The sequence below is a fragment of the Pleurodeles waltl genome, chromosome 9 (assembly GCF_031143425.1).
Source record: "Pleurodeles waltl isolate 20211129_DDA chromosome 9, aPleWal1.hap1.20221129, whole genome shotgun sequence".
In the NCBI taxonomy this organism is placed as follows: domain Eukaryota; kingdom Metazoa; phylum Chordata; class Amphibia; order Caudata; family Salamandridae; genus Pleurodeles; species Pleurodeles waltl.
In genome coordinates, this window is record NC_090448.1 from 418418197 (window position 1) to 418436605 (window position 18409).

The 18409-nt window shown below is 42.8% G+C and overlaps 1 protein-coding gene across 2 annotated transcripts in view; it reads right to left on the bottom strand.

Moving 5' to 3' along the window:
* The window catches only part of SHKBP1 (SH3KBP1 binding protein 1), a 220937-nt gene that overhangs the window by 25245 nt on the left and 177283 nt on the right, over positions 1–18409 (bottom strand). For both annotated transcript variants that reach the window (XM_069207207.1, XM_069207208.1), the window contains 2 exons: positions 14773–14869; positions 1253–1437 (listed from right to left, as the gene is read on the bottom strand). In XM_069207207.1, coding sequence (XP_069063308.1) covers positions 1253–1437; positions 14773–14869 — 282 coding nt within the window. The remainder of the gene's footprint in view (positions 1–1252; positions 1438–14772; positions 14870–18409) is intronic.

Here is an 18409-nt window from a genome sequence, read left to right on the forward strand (position 1 = left end):
TGGGGTGGGAGGCAGCTCTACGTACGTTTGAAATTATTTGACCATCATTTAACAAAAAATTAATAAATAAAACTTTGACTCCTTCAAGTTAAATGGCTGTCATTTCTCAGTGACAATCCACTAACGCACGTTTTCTACTTGTGACCCGGAGCTGCAATGGGATTCTCTGACAAGGGTCTGCAGGGTATTCCTGTGCTGGTCATGTAAATTATAATTGTTTTATTGTACCGCCTCTAGACAATGTGTGTCCAGTTTAATTTTACACGCTGTATCAATGAGGCTTCATGACATCAATTTCTCATGCGGGATCAAAATGGACCAGAAGCACGCATCAGCCTAGGATGTCTGTGTGTCCAAGGGCCAGGCAAAGCACAAACACCCTGAAATCCTACCAATGGAACACTCCGTTACACGCTTCCGTCTAACTGTGACTGCAGCTCTATCGGCAATAGGCATCACATCTCCACTATGCAGAATCCTGCACCTTTCAGTGCAATGGAGATTTTTAGGAGCATCCTTTTCTGTGCAGATTTAGGGGCATATTTAAGAGACCCTAGCACCACTTTTTGTGACGCTCTGGTGGAAAATGCCCTGCGCCGTATTTAGAAGGTGCGTTAAGCCACTTTTTGTGGATTAAGGCCACCTTGTAAATACGGCCCCTTCACAGGCAGCCCTTTGCGTGGAAGGGGCATGCAATGGGTGATGCTGTGGGCGTGATTGTTTATGTGCGGGAAGGTGTCCCTTCTGGCACATAAACAATTATTTCAAAATGACGCTTTGGCATTCTGCAGCACACACACAAGTGCCTAACAGCCATTAGTGATTGTTTATCTGCAGGAAGGAACCCCTTCCCACACATAAAAAAAAAAATCAAACTCCTCAACACAGACTTCCTTGCACAATGGTGCAAGGATGCCTGCGTTGGTGCTAATCTGTTCAATTTAGCACCAGCACCAGGGGAAACACGGGGTGCGCCGTATTCTAATAAATACGGCGCATCCCTGCGTTTCTAAAGTGACGCAGCAAGGTGCTGACAATTTTGGCGCATCAGTGCACTGCACCACTTTTTTAGTAAATCTGGCCCTTGAGGTCTGTGTGAAAAATTGCAGATTTTCCCACTAGAAAAATAAAATACTGAATTTATTATATTTTGGCAATAAAACCTATACTCAGTTTGGAGACTTCCCAAAAAAAAAAAAAGAGTAAAACCTAGGTGCATAACTACAAATGTGGCAGGTGGTTTCTCACATACCTCGGTTTTCACCTTTGCTGGCCACCTCTGAGGCCGTGGTAAGGTCCCACATCTGGATGCTGCCGTTGGCGTGGCCAGTGAATAGGTAGCGCCTAGCCCTTGAACCAATGCGGCTGGAGCCCTCGCACTCGTGGACTGTGAATGAGGTGATGGGTGTGCCATCCACAGAGCGCACCTCGCAGATCCTACAAGCAAACCAGATAAAATGACATTAAGGAGTCATTAGGCTTGACTTCACATCAACGGTATGGCACAGAGACATGATGAGGCTAGGGGGAAGCGACAGCACCGTGCAGTGCAGGAACAGGGCAGAGACAGGATGAGGCTAGAGGGAAGCGACAGCACCGTGCAGTGCAGGAACAGGGCAGAGACATGATGAGGCTAGAGGGAAGCGACAGCACCGTGCAGTGCAGGAACAGGGCAGAGACATGATGAGGCTAGAGGGAAGCGACAGCACCGTGCAGTGCAGGAACAGGGCAGAGACATGATGAGGCTAGGGGGAAGCGACAGCACCGTGCAGTGCAGGAACAGGGCAGAGACATGATGAGGCTAGAGGGAAGCGACAGCACCATGCAGTGCAGGAACAGGGCAGAGACATGATGAGGCTAGAGGGAAGCGACAGCACCGTGCAGTGCAGGAACAGGGCAGAGACATGATGAGGCTAGAGGGAAGCGACAGCACCGTGCAGTGCAGGAACAGGGCAGAGACATGATGAGGCTAGAGGGAAGCGACAGCACCGTGCAGTGCAGGAACAGGGCAGAGACATGATGAGGCTAGAGGGAAGCGACAGCACCGTGCAGTGCAAGAACAGGGCAGAGACATGATGAGGCTAGAGGGAAGCGACAGCACCGTGCAGTGCAAGAACAGGGCAGAGACATGATGAGGCTAGAGGGAAGCGACAGCACAGTGCAGTGCAGTGCAGGAACAGGGCAGAGACATGATGAGGCTAGGGGGAAGCGACAGCACCGTGCAGTGCAGGAACAGGGCAGAGACATGATGAGGCTAGGGGGAAGCGACAGCACCGTGCAGTGCAGGAACAGGGCAGGCAATGCAAAGCTCAGGAGGAAACAAAAGAAAGATTCGTAAAAGATGTAAAGTATTAGAAATAAAAATGAATCCAGGAAGCCAGTTCACAATCGATGGCAAAAGTTAGAGGCTACCCTACAAATTCTCACAAATGCAGGTAAAATAAACAAATAGAGATATTTTGGGGTATCCAGTGTAATGAACGCATACAAAACATATTTTAGCTTAAGAGTACACATCATTAAGCACACCGTAGTCCGGATTCGATCTAGATAACCTAAACACGATTGATAAATACCAATTTGAAGACCCTAAGCTGAATAAAATCACTCCAGATGAAAATCAAATTGAGTTAATGACAGCTCAATGAAAACCCGAGTGATGGGTCGAGACTAAAAAAATTAAAGTTATTAAAATGCAAAAAGTTTCAACATTTAGGAAATGTGCATCGTAGAACTGAAGGGCAAAATAAAGAAAGAAAAATGAGAGAATTTTTTTAAAGAAAAAAAGAAATTACGTTACAAATAAAGTATACGAGGTACTGTAGTCTTTTTCTAAATTTCTACATCGAACTAAAGATAAGGAAAGAGGAACAGAGGACAACAAGAAATAAAAAAAGTTAAGCAGATACAGAGAAAAGGCGGTAGGGCTGGAGATAAGTGTGGAAAGTTAAGGAGGACTAGGAAATCAACCCATGCTATTAATAATAATAAAGAAAATAAAAAAACACAGGGAGATATCTTAGGACACCGACAAGGAAGTATGAGAGCGTCAGCAGGTAGCGGGTTGTTCCAGAGTCAGAGTACGCAGCCTCCACCTCAATAAAAAATAATATAAAGGATAAAGATTCTGCTGTGCCCCCTCATTTTACCGCATAGTGCTAGGATCACGGAGGTGTGGTGACACCTTTTACTGTTTGAGGGCAGCTCAAAGGATGGTCACTCAGGATCCACCACAGAAAAAACAAAAGGAGGGATAGCCCTGGTTTTCTGGGTGCTGCTGGTTCACAAAAGCTCAGACAACATTCTGCAAGGGATTCCAAATGTCATCTCCTTAAGTGGACCAACATCACATTCGGAGAGAAAATGGCAGTGAGAGGCTGGGTTTAAATGTGGAACCAGCTCCTGGTAACAGTTTGCATCATGTCAAGCTTTAGTGGGCTCGTGCATGAACGGAAGATTATTATTTTTTTATTCTAAAATCAGAATAAGATACACTTGTAGTGTTGGCTCTACCACATTCGTTTTAATGTATAAAGGGGAAATGCATTATTTTAAAATTGCTAGTAAGTTGTTTCATTTGTAAGCATGTTTTACTTTGTATGCCAACTAGTAGCTGGGCTTCGTTTCTGCCTACTGACTGAAGAATAATAAATAAATTACACACTTTTCCAAAATGAATTAGGCGAAATATTGGTTAGACGCACCAAATTCATCAAGACGTGAAATTCTTCATGTTCATTTTGAGAACATAAGAGAACGCCGTGCATCGGGAAAAATTCAATGAATTGGAAGCCGGAAAATGTTTGTCACGATAGGATTCCTGAAAGCAAATTTGCTTCAGAATCAAATAAACACCAGCGGCATGTTTAAGGAACCCCTCACTGATATGGCAAACCACAAGAAATCCTGCTTGGTAGATTTAGTTTGAAAAACATAAAAAACGATACTCTTTTTTTTTTTTAAGTCCTTCTAGCACTCTGGTTTTAACATCAATTGGCAGTATTTAAAGGAAGTCCACATGAATTAGAACTATCAAATGGGCCTTAAAATTCTCTGCCACGTAACTATCTGCGCAAACTCTGAGAAAGAAATGAGCTCATGTCTTGGGACTCACTGTTCGGGATAGCAAACTGCGGGATCTCGAAATTTAAATATAACCAGCCGCTGGAGGAGTTTGAAACAAATTGATACGTTTAAGGGGGAAAAACTCAAATGCAGTTGGATCTCCAAGATATTTCACCTATGATGCGGGATGTGACACGGTGTTCCTTGAAACCAATTGAAGCCACAGAAGAGGCACGAAACCCGTTGGGTAGAACATGGATCTTCAGCTTGCCTACGCAGGAGCAAGGCGACATTTAGAAAGTAGCTTTTAACATTCTTATTGATATGGTGACACCATCTCCTGGAAAAGAAAAAAAAAAAAAAAAACTTTTCACCCTTCAGGGGGTCGATTATGGGGAGGCTTGCGAACTCAAGAGCCAGAGGGATGGTAGGTGTCCTAAGTTTTGGAATAATGCCGCAGTGGGTATATATTACCTATGTTTGTAAGCTGTCCGTGGGAAAAGAACATTGGCAAAAGGTTGGCTGATTATATTCGGGATATCAAGTAAAGAGGAATAACTGATAATCTTATGCACGCCATTTAAACTGAGTGTATGAATTAATGGACAGTGATATTATCCAACTGAAGTTCAAAATTAGCACCTCCTTGGTTGGGGTGTTCCAGCTAAACAATTGACTGCAGGCTTCCACCCACAATTTTTGAGCTCCTCTTCAAATACTTGTGTACTGATATTTTTAACAATCTGGCAACATGGCTCTGCAGGCCATGTGAAAGATGTGAAATCCACTGGAGATTACAGGTCCGCATAGAGGCTAGCTAGCCCCAGCCTTTCATTCTTCCCAGGTGGATAAAACAAATATAATGGAGCTGAAGAATAGCGTCCCATTTTAAAAGCAGTCCTGTGGAAATGCAACACAGGGCTCTACACACCATGTAAAATATATTCATTGCCTCTGGCAAACACTTCCGCTAAATCAGAAAATGTACAATATCGCCTTTGGTAATCACCGCTGATAAGACAGTTTACAAAAGTGATAAGCACATGAGACAGGAACTCAGTTATATAAGAAACGTAAGACTGATGTTCACCAGCAACAAATCCATTTAAACATAAGGCCTTAGTACTTCCGTATAACCTCTCTGGGGTGTGTTAACGCTGAAAACAAGTTATTAAAAAAAAAAAAAAAGATGGGGAGACAAGGGCTTGCATACACTGATAGATGGGGATTTGCTCATTTTTATCCGAGTTATTTATTCATCCGAGGCAGCGTACGAGCTGCCATACTAGGGGTGGATGCGCGTGCCGTGGCGGTTAAAAATGACCTCTCCTGGAGGTGATAGATATGCACACACCTTTTGTACAGAAAACGACGACTAATGGACACAATAATCAGTTTGGGGACGACCCGGAAGCAGACGGCGCACACTGCGAAGCTACGATCTGTTCATTTTAGTGATAGCTACGGTAGGTTCTCCACTGAGCGCCTCATTCAGAGAGCAGCAGCCTGTGCAACATAGATAGCTCATGCCTCGGGGCTGTCGGGTTTCCATTTTTTTCCATGGAGAAATTGTTTTTCCTTTAGTGTTAGAAAGAGTCCTCTTGAATTGAAGAAGATGCCCAAGAGGCCACAGGAGGGCGCTGTTCCTCCACCTACTTTCGAACACTGATAAGGGCCTCGCAGCAGGGTTAGAATGTCTTGGGCCGTAATCGTAGTGAAATCACCATCATGCCCGCAGGTCTTAATGGTGCCACAAGTTTCCTAGAAACTGAGCAGCAGAGGCAGTGTGCGAAGACAACTCTTCGTCGTTCACCCACTAAGAGATAATCTATCGATAATTCTAGCAATAAGTCATGCATAAGAGGGAGAAAGGCGCCAAAAATAAAAATGTTAACCTGACATTGACGAAGGTAATAAATATATCCTTAGCCAGCTCGACATCTATTAAGCAAGCATATGCAACAAAAACATAAAAAACGCCAAAACTATCAATGCACCTCCTGGCATTCTGGTGAATTGACGTCCATGCTCACACTGTGCGCGAAAGCCAATGGGTATTTCTTAGGCCCTCACCCACTTCGTAAAGAACTTACATTGCCCCCCAAAAAATGTTTTGGTATTCTGTGTCAACAAAATTGATATTTGTCATGCAAAATAAACTGGGAAAATTTAGCGGCCACTCCGCTCAGCTGCTAGAAGGGACTCTTTTTAAGAATGCGCATCAATTTTTGTTTTTTAACACTTAACCTCTTAGGTCCCTGCTGCTCCTTCTGCCACCCTGGCGTTAGCTTAACACTCTCATCGCGAAGCATCTCTGAGGTGTGTCGTGTGAGCTTTGGCAATGGTCTCGCATCCTGTCAACTGTGGGGTATTGGGTGGAAGTGACTCCTTCATTCAAATAACAGGCACAGGTCGCCACAGCAGATTCTTAGACCTTGGTGTACTGGGCAAAATGGACTCTCCTGACGTGAAAGAGGAGACAGAGATCGCAACAACAGGCCTTCAGACATGACTTTGCTGGGTGGAATGACATTTCTTCAAGTTAAAAACAGACATAGGCTGCAACAGCAGATCCGCAAACATGGCCGCTAAGACGCAATAACCACGAGCAGGAAGAAGAACTGAAAATCAGGAATCTGAAGCACATACCCACAGCTTATAAACAACAATGGCCGAGACACCAGCCATAGTCACCGTTGTACATCGCCATTTTGTAAGCTGCATGGCATGACATGGACGTTATTCAGACCTCTTGCTTGCTCTTTGCTACCCCTGGCACTGCCTTTGCGACCCCTGGCCTCAGAGGTGGCAAATTTAGTGCCAGGAACACAGGGGCAGCTCGCCCTTATGGAGTACAATTAGCTGGAACATCCCTTTCCGTGGCACCTGAGGTAAGTAAAAAATGCTTTTAAACGTATGTTGTGTGAGTGCTTGTGGGTGAGAGTGTGTATGTGAGAGAGAGTGGGTGTGTGAATTTGTGTACATATGTAAGTATTTGTGTGCGATTGAAAGTGGGGGTCAAAGAGCGTATGATGTCACTTCCCCTACCCTGGCATTTCGGTGAATTTACATCCATGTGGAATGATGTCTTTATTAATAGTGATTTCAAAAGAAAGCCATTATCACTTATACGAGATGTGATTATGCAATGCTAGGTTATGCAAGTTTACTTCATATTGAATGTCATGACACAAAGTTCCTGATTGGAAGAAAGTGGAATACGTAGAAAATTGGAATATTCACGCCAACTGGACAACAAATAAAGAAGAGAAAGACTAGTTAGGTGAGGCGTAGGTCAACAAAAAGCCGCGAGACACTGTTGCTACTGGAGACAATAACTAGTCTGATACAATTCAACAAAGTGCTCCATTACATTGATCTCTTGGCAGCTCTGGTTATTTGTCCATAATTTCAGAACTGAGACGAAGTGATCATCGCTTTCAGGTATTAAAATTCTCCTTGCACCCCGCAAGAGGATGTGAACTGTAAGTAAAGTGACATTAGGAACAGAATCTGAAAAACTAGCTTTTTGGATACTGTCAGCAGCTGTTAGATTTATGTGTCGTTGCTAACACGGTGAACTAAAGAAAGTATCTTTACAAATTGCGTGGTAACATTGCAAACTATTTGCAAAGCCCTAATGGGTCTATGAAGTACACTTCAAAGAATACATGCAGTGATCAGATTAGATTTATGACAGAGCCAGAGGAGAAGATCAAACTGTGAAAATGTGAGGAAATTCCTGAATTTTGCATCCTACAAAATTTCTCATAATTTTGCATTGTGCAATTTTGTATAGTTTTTACTCACAGTAGCACTTTGCACCCCCAACTTTTAAGATATAATGCATTCTGAAACCAGATTAATGGGTAATTCAAAGAACAGTAGTGAAAGTATTTCTGAGATTCAAGACTATTTTCAAAGACCTACTACAGTACGGAACTATCAGGATATCCTGCAATATAAGAAAAAATAAATTAGGAGTGGACAGCGACAACCTTCGACAAGGTCACGGCTGGCCTTCTTAGAGAGGCCTCAGTACCTATTCTTTTATAAACCGAGCAGTGAGAGGGAGTGACGCATAAGGGAGGAGTTTGATACGCTAATAGATTCAGGGGCTAGATGCATTTACGGAGGAGGACTGCAACACTTGTAGTTTTGATGATAATGTATGTCATCTATAGAATTAAGAATTGATAAAAACTGCTAATATGGGTTTTTCAAGATATATGTATTTTGCTTCCAGTTTCATATGCCGTGGGTGCTAATTTCAATACAGCTAAAACAATAACACATTGTAAAGAATCTGAGGTCCAGTGAGCGTCAAAAATTGATAAATTGATGCTGGTGCCAAAACAGCCATTTATTTATGAAGATGCAAGTCTGGTCATTTGCAGAGTTTGTACAGGTAACTTTTGGTTGGATTATGTTAGCTTTGTATATGTATTCTTCATTCAAATGCAGATATTTGCAATCTTGCAGTGATGTTTAGGGGAACCCAGCTCTGTAAATTGTTCAATTTGAAGGGAAATCATTCTAAGTGAGAAACAACATGAACTCAATGTACAGTTTGATGAGGGAGGCCATGTTTTCTGTGAGACACTGAACATGTTGTGTTTATAGAGCTGAATTAGGGTGCAGGGGGACTTGATGCCAGTGGCAGAGTGTTAGCATCTTCTTAGGGGTTGCCCTGTAGACAAATCACATCGAAAGGGTAGAAAACATCAAATGGGATGGTATACTGATAGTAGGATCAAGAGGTATATATATATATATATATATATATATATATATAAGCATCATCTTCATTCACTATTGTTTACTGTGATCCCAACTGAGAAGAATAGAGTTTTTTCATTCAGAAAGGTATCTATGAATTCATTTATGTTGAAGAAATTGGCTTTGACACAGGTTGACTTTTTTTTTTTTTAAATGAATCTGACTAGAAGAGAAACAATATGAACTGTTGTTCTTTATATTGCAGTTCAACACCTTGGCTCAACTATTGGGGTATAGGGTTTGGTTCTGTGAAATGTTTTGCCATTTTTTCTAGGAGGCATTAAAAAGGTTGCGTTTATAAGGCTGAACTAGGATCCGGAAGCACTTAATGACAATAACATAAGACACATTCAAAGTCGAAGGAGGGGAGTAAAAGTATGTCACTGGACCAGTTTAGAAAGCTATTATAAATTGGCAAAGTTGTGGATTGGGTCAGAGAGCAGAGTGATGACTGGAAGGGTTGCTTTAGTTAAGGTAGAAGTTACCTAAAAGGAATGTATGGGGTATTTGAGGTATTCTGCAATAAAAGCAGCCTGAAGCAGGCACAAAAGCTGCAGCTTCATGAATGTTGAAAAGGTGCTTGAGGGTGTTCCACGATGGAGTCTTCCATGAAGCTCTGCGGTGTGAGCCATTGTAGAGCACACAAATCTGCCTGACAATTTACATGACCAGTTGGCTTAGATAATGGAGTAATCTTGCTGAAGCACAGCACAATTTACGGCTAGAGAGTTGGGATAAACCAAGTTTCATTAGAAGTCTAGGTTGCTGCAAACAATGACCGGAGATTTCAACATTGTGGGTCTTTGCATGGTGTGCGTTGTGCAGTCTGTAATGAAGTGATGCTTGGTAGATGGGATTATATTGATTGTGGTTAGAAATTTGGAACACGTTTGTTACCGCTTTTGTGCAGTAGCCGGTGCTGTGGGTCACATCACTGGGCTTTAGGAACCACCCAACTATGGAGAAGAAGAAAATGGAAACTGGCAAGATACAAAAGACGAAAACCTATGCTATTTTGGTCCACATAAAGATAACAAGCAAAAACTCTTTTCAATCACTCTTATTGGAAATGTGATGCAAAGCAGTCCAGAATATTGAAAAGGGCACTACTGGGTGCCTTGGAATTACAAAGCAAACTTGTGACGCTCAGCTCAAGGCTTAAGTTACTTTCGGATATTAAAAAAAAAAAAAAAAAACAGTAAGACCTATTGTCGAGAATGCGACAGGAATCATCAATAGTTTCACAAGAAAGCAAAGCATGTCATGAGTATACGGTAGATCTTGTTCCCCTCACTCATTTCGATGAAATACAATCAGCATTGCCAAGCCTACAAATCATTATCCTGATAACACACCAGATCTCCCGCTTGAGTCAACTAAAACAAGCAAAAAATGGTTGTGGGACTAAGAAGAAATTAAGCTAATTCAAGTTTTACCCACATACAATATATCCCACGCTTTAATGTGTCATCACAAACATTCACTGCACGGGTACCACACACAAAAAACATACATAAAATAAGGCATCAAATGGGCCACTCAACACTGTATATAAAAAAAAAAAAAACTATGCAAACATTATTAGGCGCCTTGCTTATAAAGCACGCGTCACTGATGGGGTGGGGTCGCTTACGTGAGAAAGTTAATTTTGTGGCCGGCATACATGCATCACCGGTTGTCGTAATAAGCGCAGCACGTTTTTGGGAGTTGGCCTACTGAAGTCTTTAATTTAGTGCTCCGAGTTGATGTGAGGGCGCCACATGAAACAATGAATCAAGTTGCAGGAGCGTACACAGCATACACCGTTAGAGGCTTGGTGTCAATACGTTTCAAACATCTTGTTCTCGTTCTACGATTCGTTAATTGGAAAAAAACGCGATATTACACACTGCTCGCGGACCAGCTTGTTGCTGTAGTCAGAAGGCAGGTACTTTGGTCGGGACGCACTGCTGTGCTGTAAGGCAAAAAAATAACAATCACCTGCAAATTAGGCTGGCTGTCTCGTAGATGTATGAATGAATTCCCCGGAGGACGAGCCACCCATCCCTACATCACAGGGGGCAAAATGAAGTCTCGCTGTAGCCGCAGTTGGCACTTTTCGGCCATCACGCTAACAACCATAATAGGCTGTGGCCAACGGTTGGCACGTTCGAGCAGGCATGAAATCCCGGCGTGTGACGCACAAGATAATTAAGCGCTTTCATGGCAGGCATCTTAAAACAACAACAGAAACAAAACAAAAAAACGAGTGATTGTCCCGAATGGAAGGGGAGGAGGTGGAGCGAACCCAAGCAATCTGACAACTGTCCCGTCCACCGTCGGTCAAGTGCCTTAATAAATGCCACGGGGGCGTGCAGGGCGCAGAGATTGCAATGGATAACCATGCAATCGCCGACAATATAAACGGCTAGCCCTGAGATAGCCATCTTTGAAATCAATCGGGGACTCTGAATTACCCATAAAGAAAGAGACGCTACAGAGAAACAAGGAACACGAAATCTGCATGTCTTAGTGTAGGGGAAACAACAGTGGAAATCAAAAAAGACCGCTTGTAGGGGTTATGAAACCGCATTACAATTTCTTATCTCAAGGCTGCGACTGGAAGTGGTCCAGACAGTGGCAATTAAGAAGACCTGGGAAACAGGTGGACGTGTGACCACGAAGCCGTAAAATGGCGACAAGCAACAAGTGAAACTGGAAGCTAAGGAAAGGGACATGGCGAGCCAGCAAACAGGTGCCCCAGCCGCGGATTTTGAGAAAAAGAGTCTGGATAACCAGGCCTCTAAAAGGTAATGGAATTTCCCCAACTTCCAACATAAAAAAAAAAAAGTGTGCAAAAAAAAAAATCATACAAAAAGAAGTAAGCAAGTGAAATAACCTGCAAAAGTTTTTTGAAGAATGTTGCTGCAATATAAATGTTTTGCAAAGAATTTTGCACGCAGTTGAAGTTTTGCAAAGGCGACAAATGTCCGGTCTTCATATAAAAGTTCAACTTCCAAAAAAATCACACACCCCGAAACAGAAAAACACACACACTATATTAATTTAGCAAAATGTTCAAATGAGTTAGATAACTTTTTCAGTCAGAGCGATAGAAGCGCAAGAAAGAGACAGTATAGTACTACACTGCAATGTGAGAAACCTTCACACCAGAGCGCACGGGCACCCTCTTCCCACATAAATAACACAAAACCAAGACTTGCAATCCACCAAAAACATAGAAGTAGCACACAGCAAGATGAAATACTACACAGTGCTTAGGAAAGAACAACGGGAGGAGTGGGCTAACTAAAATGTACCACAATATGTATTTGGTGTGTATCCTAAAACACTTTGGCCATAACCTAAGAAGTAAAAGTAAATAAGGAACTATTACAAAGGGAATGGCCCAACAGATGAGAATGAGCACAAGCATAAGGTGGTGTAATATTCGCTGGTTACCCTTTATCCTTCTCCTACCTCACCTCCAAGACCTGGAACGCCCTCCCCACCAACCTACGCAAGACCCAGGACCTCCTGACTTTCAGAAAGCAGCTCAAGACATGGCTTTTTGAGCAGTAAACAGCCTCTCCCCCCCCCCCCAACCACACAGCGCCTTGAGACCCTTTCGGGTGAGTAGCGCGCTTAATACATTTTTTTGCCTGATTGATTGACCAGCCAATACGTGGGGTGACTCATCCCACTTGAAGTGCCTGGGAAAGTGCCTGAGACTCTTAAAATTGGCTCCCTGCAGTAAGCCATACGCTTTCTCATCAGTGAACTCCCAGCACCTTTCCCCATTACATAACCTCTCCTCCCAGGGCATACAGCCTAGGTACAGGACAGACAGATTGAGGGCGATTTCCCTGTTTCAGGCCCTAGAGCCAGAACTACTGCCTCTCGCTTCCAAATTCCTTCTGTGAAGCCCTTTTTTGCTCATGGCAGGACTTCAGTAGCCCCTCTGTGGTTTAACATTTCTTCCAACAGGTGGTCCTTCTATTGCTTCTGGGTGGACTTCATAGAGCGCTCCACTGGCAGCCTCAATGGATTGGGATTTTTTGATGCTGCTGAATGGATATCATACAAGCTTGCTGCTCGAACTGATGCACATCAATGCCTGAGTCTGATACTGTCCACTCTGCCATTGGTGAGTACCTACATTGTCTGCTCTCACAGCAGGGAAATGTGGTTAGAGTGAGTCTTATACACTTAGCTGAAACCAGAAAGTGATGCTTTCCAGCCGCAAGCCTCCAACGTATCCATTTATGAGTTTATTTCAATGTAAGTACTCAAGCCGTTCAAAGTGGAGCCAAGAACAGGGAAATTCTGTCTGGACCGCTAAATGAGTTTTTAATGGCCGTTTACACTTATTTTTTGTTTTGAAAGGCATTCTTTACTCTGTGCTCAACTTAATCACTCATATCATTTCCCTCTGTGCCAAACAGATAAGAGAATTAGGAGGAGGCAAAAAACAACTGAGTGACTCAGGTGATGTATGTAGGTTGTCACCCCTTCCCTATTCCTCCCAGAATGCATCATCCATCACAACCCCATCTATTTCCAAGGACTTAGCCTGCATGGGACTGAGGTGGACTTGGGAATGCCAATCTGAATGATTACCTTCTTGTTTTTAAATCACTATCCAGACTAAGTCTCAGACTAATAAAAATAGACATACTTCTTTCTGGCACCTTTTTCCACACAAACACACGTATAGGTATATAGAGGTATTCTCAAGCTCTCTGAATGAGCTGCCCTCTTTCACTCGCCTGCGAACACCCAAGACTCGACAGCTTCACTATGGAGGCACGAATATGTGTAGAAACCTTGTGCAAGCGTGCACCACCCCTAAGAGGCATCTCCAGCACTCGGGCGGGAAGGTCACCAGACACAGCAGTACACTAAGGTAACATATTTATGGAAGTTCAGTAGAGTAGGCCACCTCCAGGCGTTATTGTTTTGTATTGTGTTGAATGTGATCGAGATGATCACCAAGAAGAAAACAAATCAGTGAGTGACCAAGAATAATTTCAATGCAACATTTTGTTGCATAGAAGAAGAAAATAGATTTCATTTTCTAGTAGAAAAGTGTCAAGCAAGACTGATGGGAGTTAAAAATAAACTGAGAAAAAATAAATGCGGCAAGACTTTAGGTCCAGGCTGTTGATGAAAAGGAAACAGCGGGAAACAAAGGATTATGTGAACCACGAGGGCCTGGAAGGATCAGGAAACACCAAGACATAATAACTTTCACTTTGTGAGGAGCGAACTTTGTTTTGTCCAGCTTCACAAGATGATCAGGAGAGTAACTTCCTGACATTCAGATATTCTTCCCAACTTAAATACAAAAGCAAATACAGCAAATACTTTGCTATTTCAAATCCCCTTTTGAAAAGGAATCCATAGTTCAGTTGCGAGATCGGCTTAAGTGAAGGTTTCATAACACCATTGTAGATGTAAAAACATGGCTTTATAAAAGCACGTTGGAGTATTCCTCCTCTACTGCAAGACTTGCCAATACAACTGGAGCACAGAGGATATGCATGATCTACTTCATTGGATTCTGCCGAAGGCTACCTACCTCACAAGCCCTAAGGTGTGGCTATTCCATATGCAAAATTCCGCATAATTTGGCTTACCTACCCAAATCTGGCAAAACATGGTAGGTACAAAGCCTGATGTCAAGGTCCTTTGCCAGATAAATAAGATTTAGCCACTCATCTGAGAAAATGACCAGAAATCAACACTATTAATACATCATCACATGCTAAATCAGACTCTGGTCTGTGATGCAAACTGTACAACCATGAATAGTCAGAGTGCCACGAGGGCACACAAACATCAGAATGAGCATTTAAACAAGAAAACAGTTGTAATACATCTGCTTTTCTATATATCAACCAAAAGCATCAATCTCTAAACATCATGAAACTGGATTGTCAGACATACCTTTTACCAGTCGAAGACAGTCTCACAAAGACCTTATTCGTATCTGGGACAACCTTCTGGATGAAGACCTGGTGGTCGTCTCTTTCACCAAAAGGACCTATGAAGAAGCACAACCATAGAAAAAAAAAATCACACACACCTCTGGGCATTTGTGGCTTCATGTTTAACCTCCAGATCTATGCTGAATTTCAATACCCTCGAAGCGGGAGCCTCCCCCAAGTTGTGGATCCTTCTAATTAATACGCTATGACCTATGCTAACGATGAATCACAGACTGATGGCTTAGTGGCCAGTGACAGGATTATTTTTCTCAGTGATATTGGTCTGACAGCGACCCAGATCCATTTGATCAACCATTACTAACATCTCCTAGATAGCTAGGCAGATTATGAGTAAATGTTGGATGTCTTAGATCAGTTCAGAGTGAACAAGTGAACATCTCGAATTAACAAGGCATCGCAAAATCAACCTTATTGTTAGTATCCTTAGAAATGTTATTGATCAAATAATGATAGAGCCTCAAGTAACCTCTCATCTCCGAGAACACACTCTATACTAGAAAACATGCAGAACTGTTTCTGCAATTGATTTGTTGCTTTTTACATGGTAACAAGATGGCGCATGAAGCTCTGCTTTCATTTTCCTTGCCTTAATGTTGATAGTAGGAAAATGATGGGATGGGTAAGGGGATGGCAGTACCTGTTGGGCTGATGGAACCGTGTACACAACTCTACGCAGCTACTCAGCCATCTTTTTTTCCCCAGTTTTTGTTTTTTATCTGGATGTCTTAAGACGTTAAGGGCCAGACGTACGAACTATTTTCCAAAGTTGCAAACGGATAATTGGGCCGTTTGCGACTTGAAATATGCTATTTGGGTTTTGCGATTCAGTATTAGGAAGGGGAGTGACAAGGGCGTCCCTTCTTAATACCGAATCCAGATGGTATGTATGATTGTTTTGTGACCGAGCATGCAGTCGCAAAACAATCGCAGTTAGCACCTGTTTAAAACTGGTCCTAACCGATTCGCAAATGGGAAGAGGTCCCTATTGGACCCCTTCCCCTTTGTGAATGGCAGCAAAAATATTTTTTCAGAGCAGGCAGTGGTCCCACGGACCACTGCCTGCTCTGAAAAAATGAAAGGAAAGCTTTTCATTTTTGATTTTGAAATGCATCTCGTTTTCCTTTAAGGAAAACGGGCAGCATTAAAAAAACCAAAAAAAACTGCTTTATTTAAAAGCAGTCACAGACATGGTGGTCTGCTGCCTCCAGCAGGCCACCATCCCTGTGAGGGCGGCCATTCCCACTGGGAATCGCAAACAGTGTAATTGACACTGTTGTACATCAGGTTTTGCGACTCGCAAATTGCGAGTCGCAAAACCTGAAGTTCGTACATGTGGCCCTAAATGCTCTTCTCTCCTTCCCAGATTTTTTTCTAATATCTTCCAATTCTGTGGTAGAATATTTGATGTCTGAACTCAACAGTTCTATTATACAAATGTCAATATACATATCACTCAGAATAAGAAAAGTAACAGCTAAATAACCGCACTGAAATAGATACTTATGAAGACCAAAACATTGACCCCACTGCTTCACATCATTGTGAGTGGCAAGGCAGTGGGTAGAATGTAATGATGAAAACTTTACACTGCAACAGAGCTCAAACGCAACCGACCAATACAGATTCATACTGGACCAAACAAATTACAACATGGCAAAGTATTTTCTGCAACGTTTTAGCACACAGTAATTACGGTGGTGAGTTTTCTGACACTTTGCTCATCACGGCTACTTTGTTACCAGAGCTATAACACGTTCAACCTCATTTCAAGATGGCTCACTTTTTGGAGTGTGCATATCACCCCTTGTTGCCAGTCCTACCACATGCTATACCTAATTCCGAGACAGCTCACTTCTTGGAATGTGCATGTCACCCCCTTGGTTACCAGTGCTACCCCATGTGGTATCTCATTCTAAGAAGGCTCACTTCTTGTAATCAGCTTGTCACTACCTTATTTCTGTGCAACCATGTTATACCTCATTTGGAGAAGGCTTACTTCTTGGAATGTGCATTTTACCCCCCTTGTTACCAGTCCTACACCATGAGACACCTGATTCTGAGATGCCTCACTTCTTGGAATGTGCATGTCATCCCCTTTCTTTCCAGTGTTACCGCATGATGTACCTCATTGTACAACAGCTCACTTCTGCATGGCACTACTTTATTTCAGTGCTACCATATTGCATACCTCGTTCGGAGATGTCTCACTTCCTGGAATGTGCATGTGATCCCCTTTTTGACCAGTGCTACCACTTGTTCTACCTCATTCAGAGATGGCTCACTTCTTGAAATCTGCATGTCACAACTTTATTTCTGTGCAACCACGTTATACCTCATTCGGAGATGGTTCACTTCTTGGAATGTGCATGTCATCCCCTTGTTACTAGCCCTACACCATGTCATACCTCATTCTGAGATGGCTTACTTCTTGGACTATGCATGTCACCCCCTTTGTTACCAGTGCTATGAGATGTTATACCTCATTCTGAGACAGCTCACTTCCTGGAATGTGCATGTCACCCCCTTTTGTTAGCAGTGTGACCGAATGTTATACCTTAATGGGAGAAGGCTCGCTTCTTGGAATGTGCAGGTCACCCCCTTTGATACCAGTGCTGTAACATGTTACACCTCATTCTGAGAGGGCTGACTTGTAGGGATGTGCATGTCACTCAAGCCCTACCACCTTTTATACCTCATTATAAGAGGGCTCACTCCTTGGACTGTGAATGACACCCCCTTTGTTACCTGAGCTATAACATTTTATATCTCATTCTGAGACTGCTCATTTCTTTCAATGTGTATGTCACCCCCTTTGTTACCATGGCTACCACATGTTGCACTTCATTTTAGACGGCTCACTTCCTGGAATCTGCAAGTCACTTTATTTCAGTGCTACCACGTTAATGGCTCACTTCTTGGAATATGCACGTCATCCCTTTTACCAGTGATACTGCAAGTTATACCTCATTCTGAGATGGCTCACATCTTGGAACACGCATATCACCCCTTTATTTATACCTCATTCTGAGATCGCCGACTTCTTGGAATGTGCACGTTCACATTTATTTTTAGTGCCACAACATACTATACCTTATCCTGAGATGGGTCAGGTCTATTATTTAAGTTCTGAGCTTTTCTGTAATGTCTCTAACGTGCTGTCTCTAACTTGCAGCCATCAGTGTCAGGGTCACAGCTTCATAATGTAAGGAGGCATGTTTGTCGCATTCTGAATATTCTAACACTGGAGTAGGACACATAAGTGCATAAGAGCCAACACTACAGTCAGTTTGAAGTATCAGCATTCCCAGGTGTAATATATGGTAGTGATGTCCCATCAAAGTGATGGACAATGCTTTGTTTACTAGCAGGCAGATCTAAGTGCCCTGCAAGGTCACCAAACTTTTTTTTTTTTTGACAGCTCATCACGTGCCAAGGAAAACGAGTGCAGTATCAAGGTACATGGATCCATCTGTACGTGAGCATGCTCACATGATCTGTCCACACCTATATCTACCCACACACCACGGACATACACATATACCTCATACAGAAAGGGACTGTTAATCCAAACATAG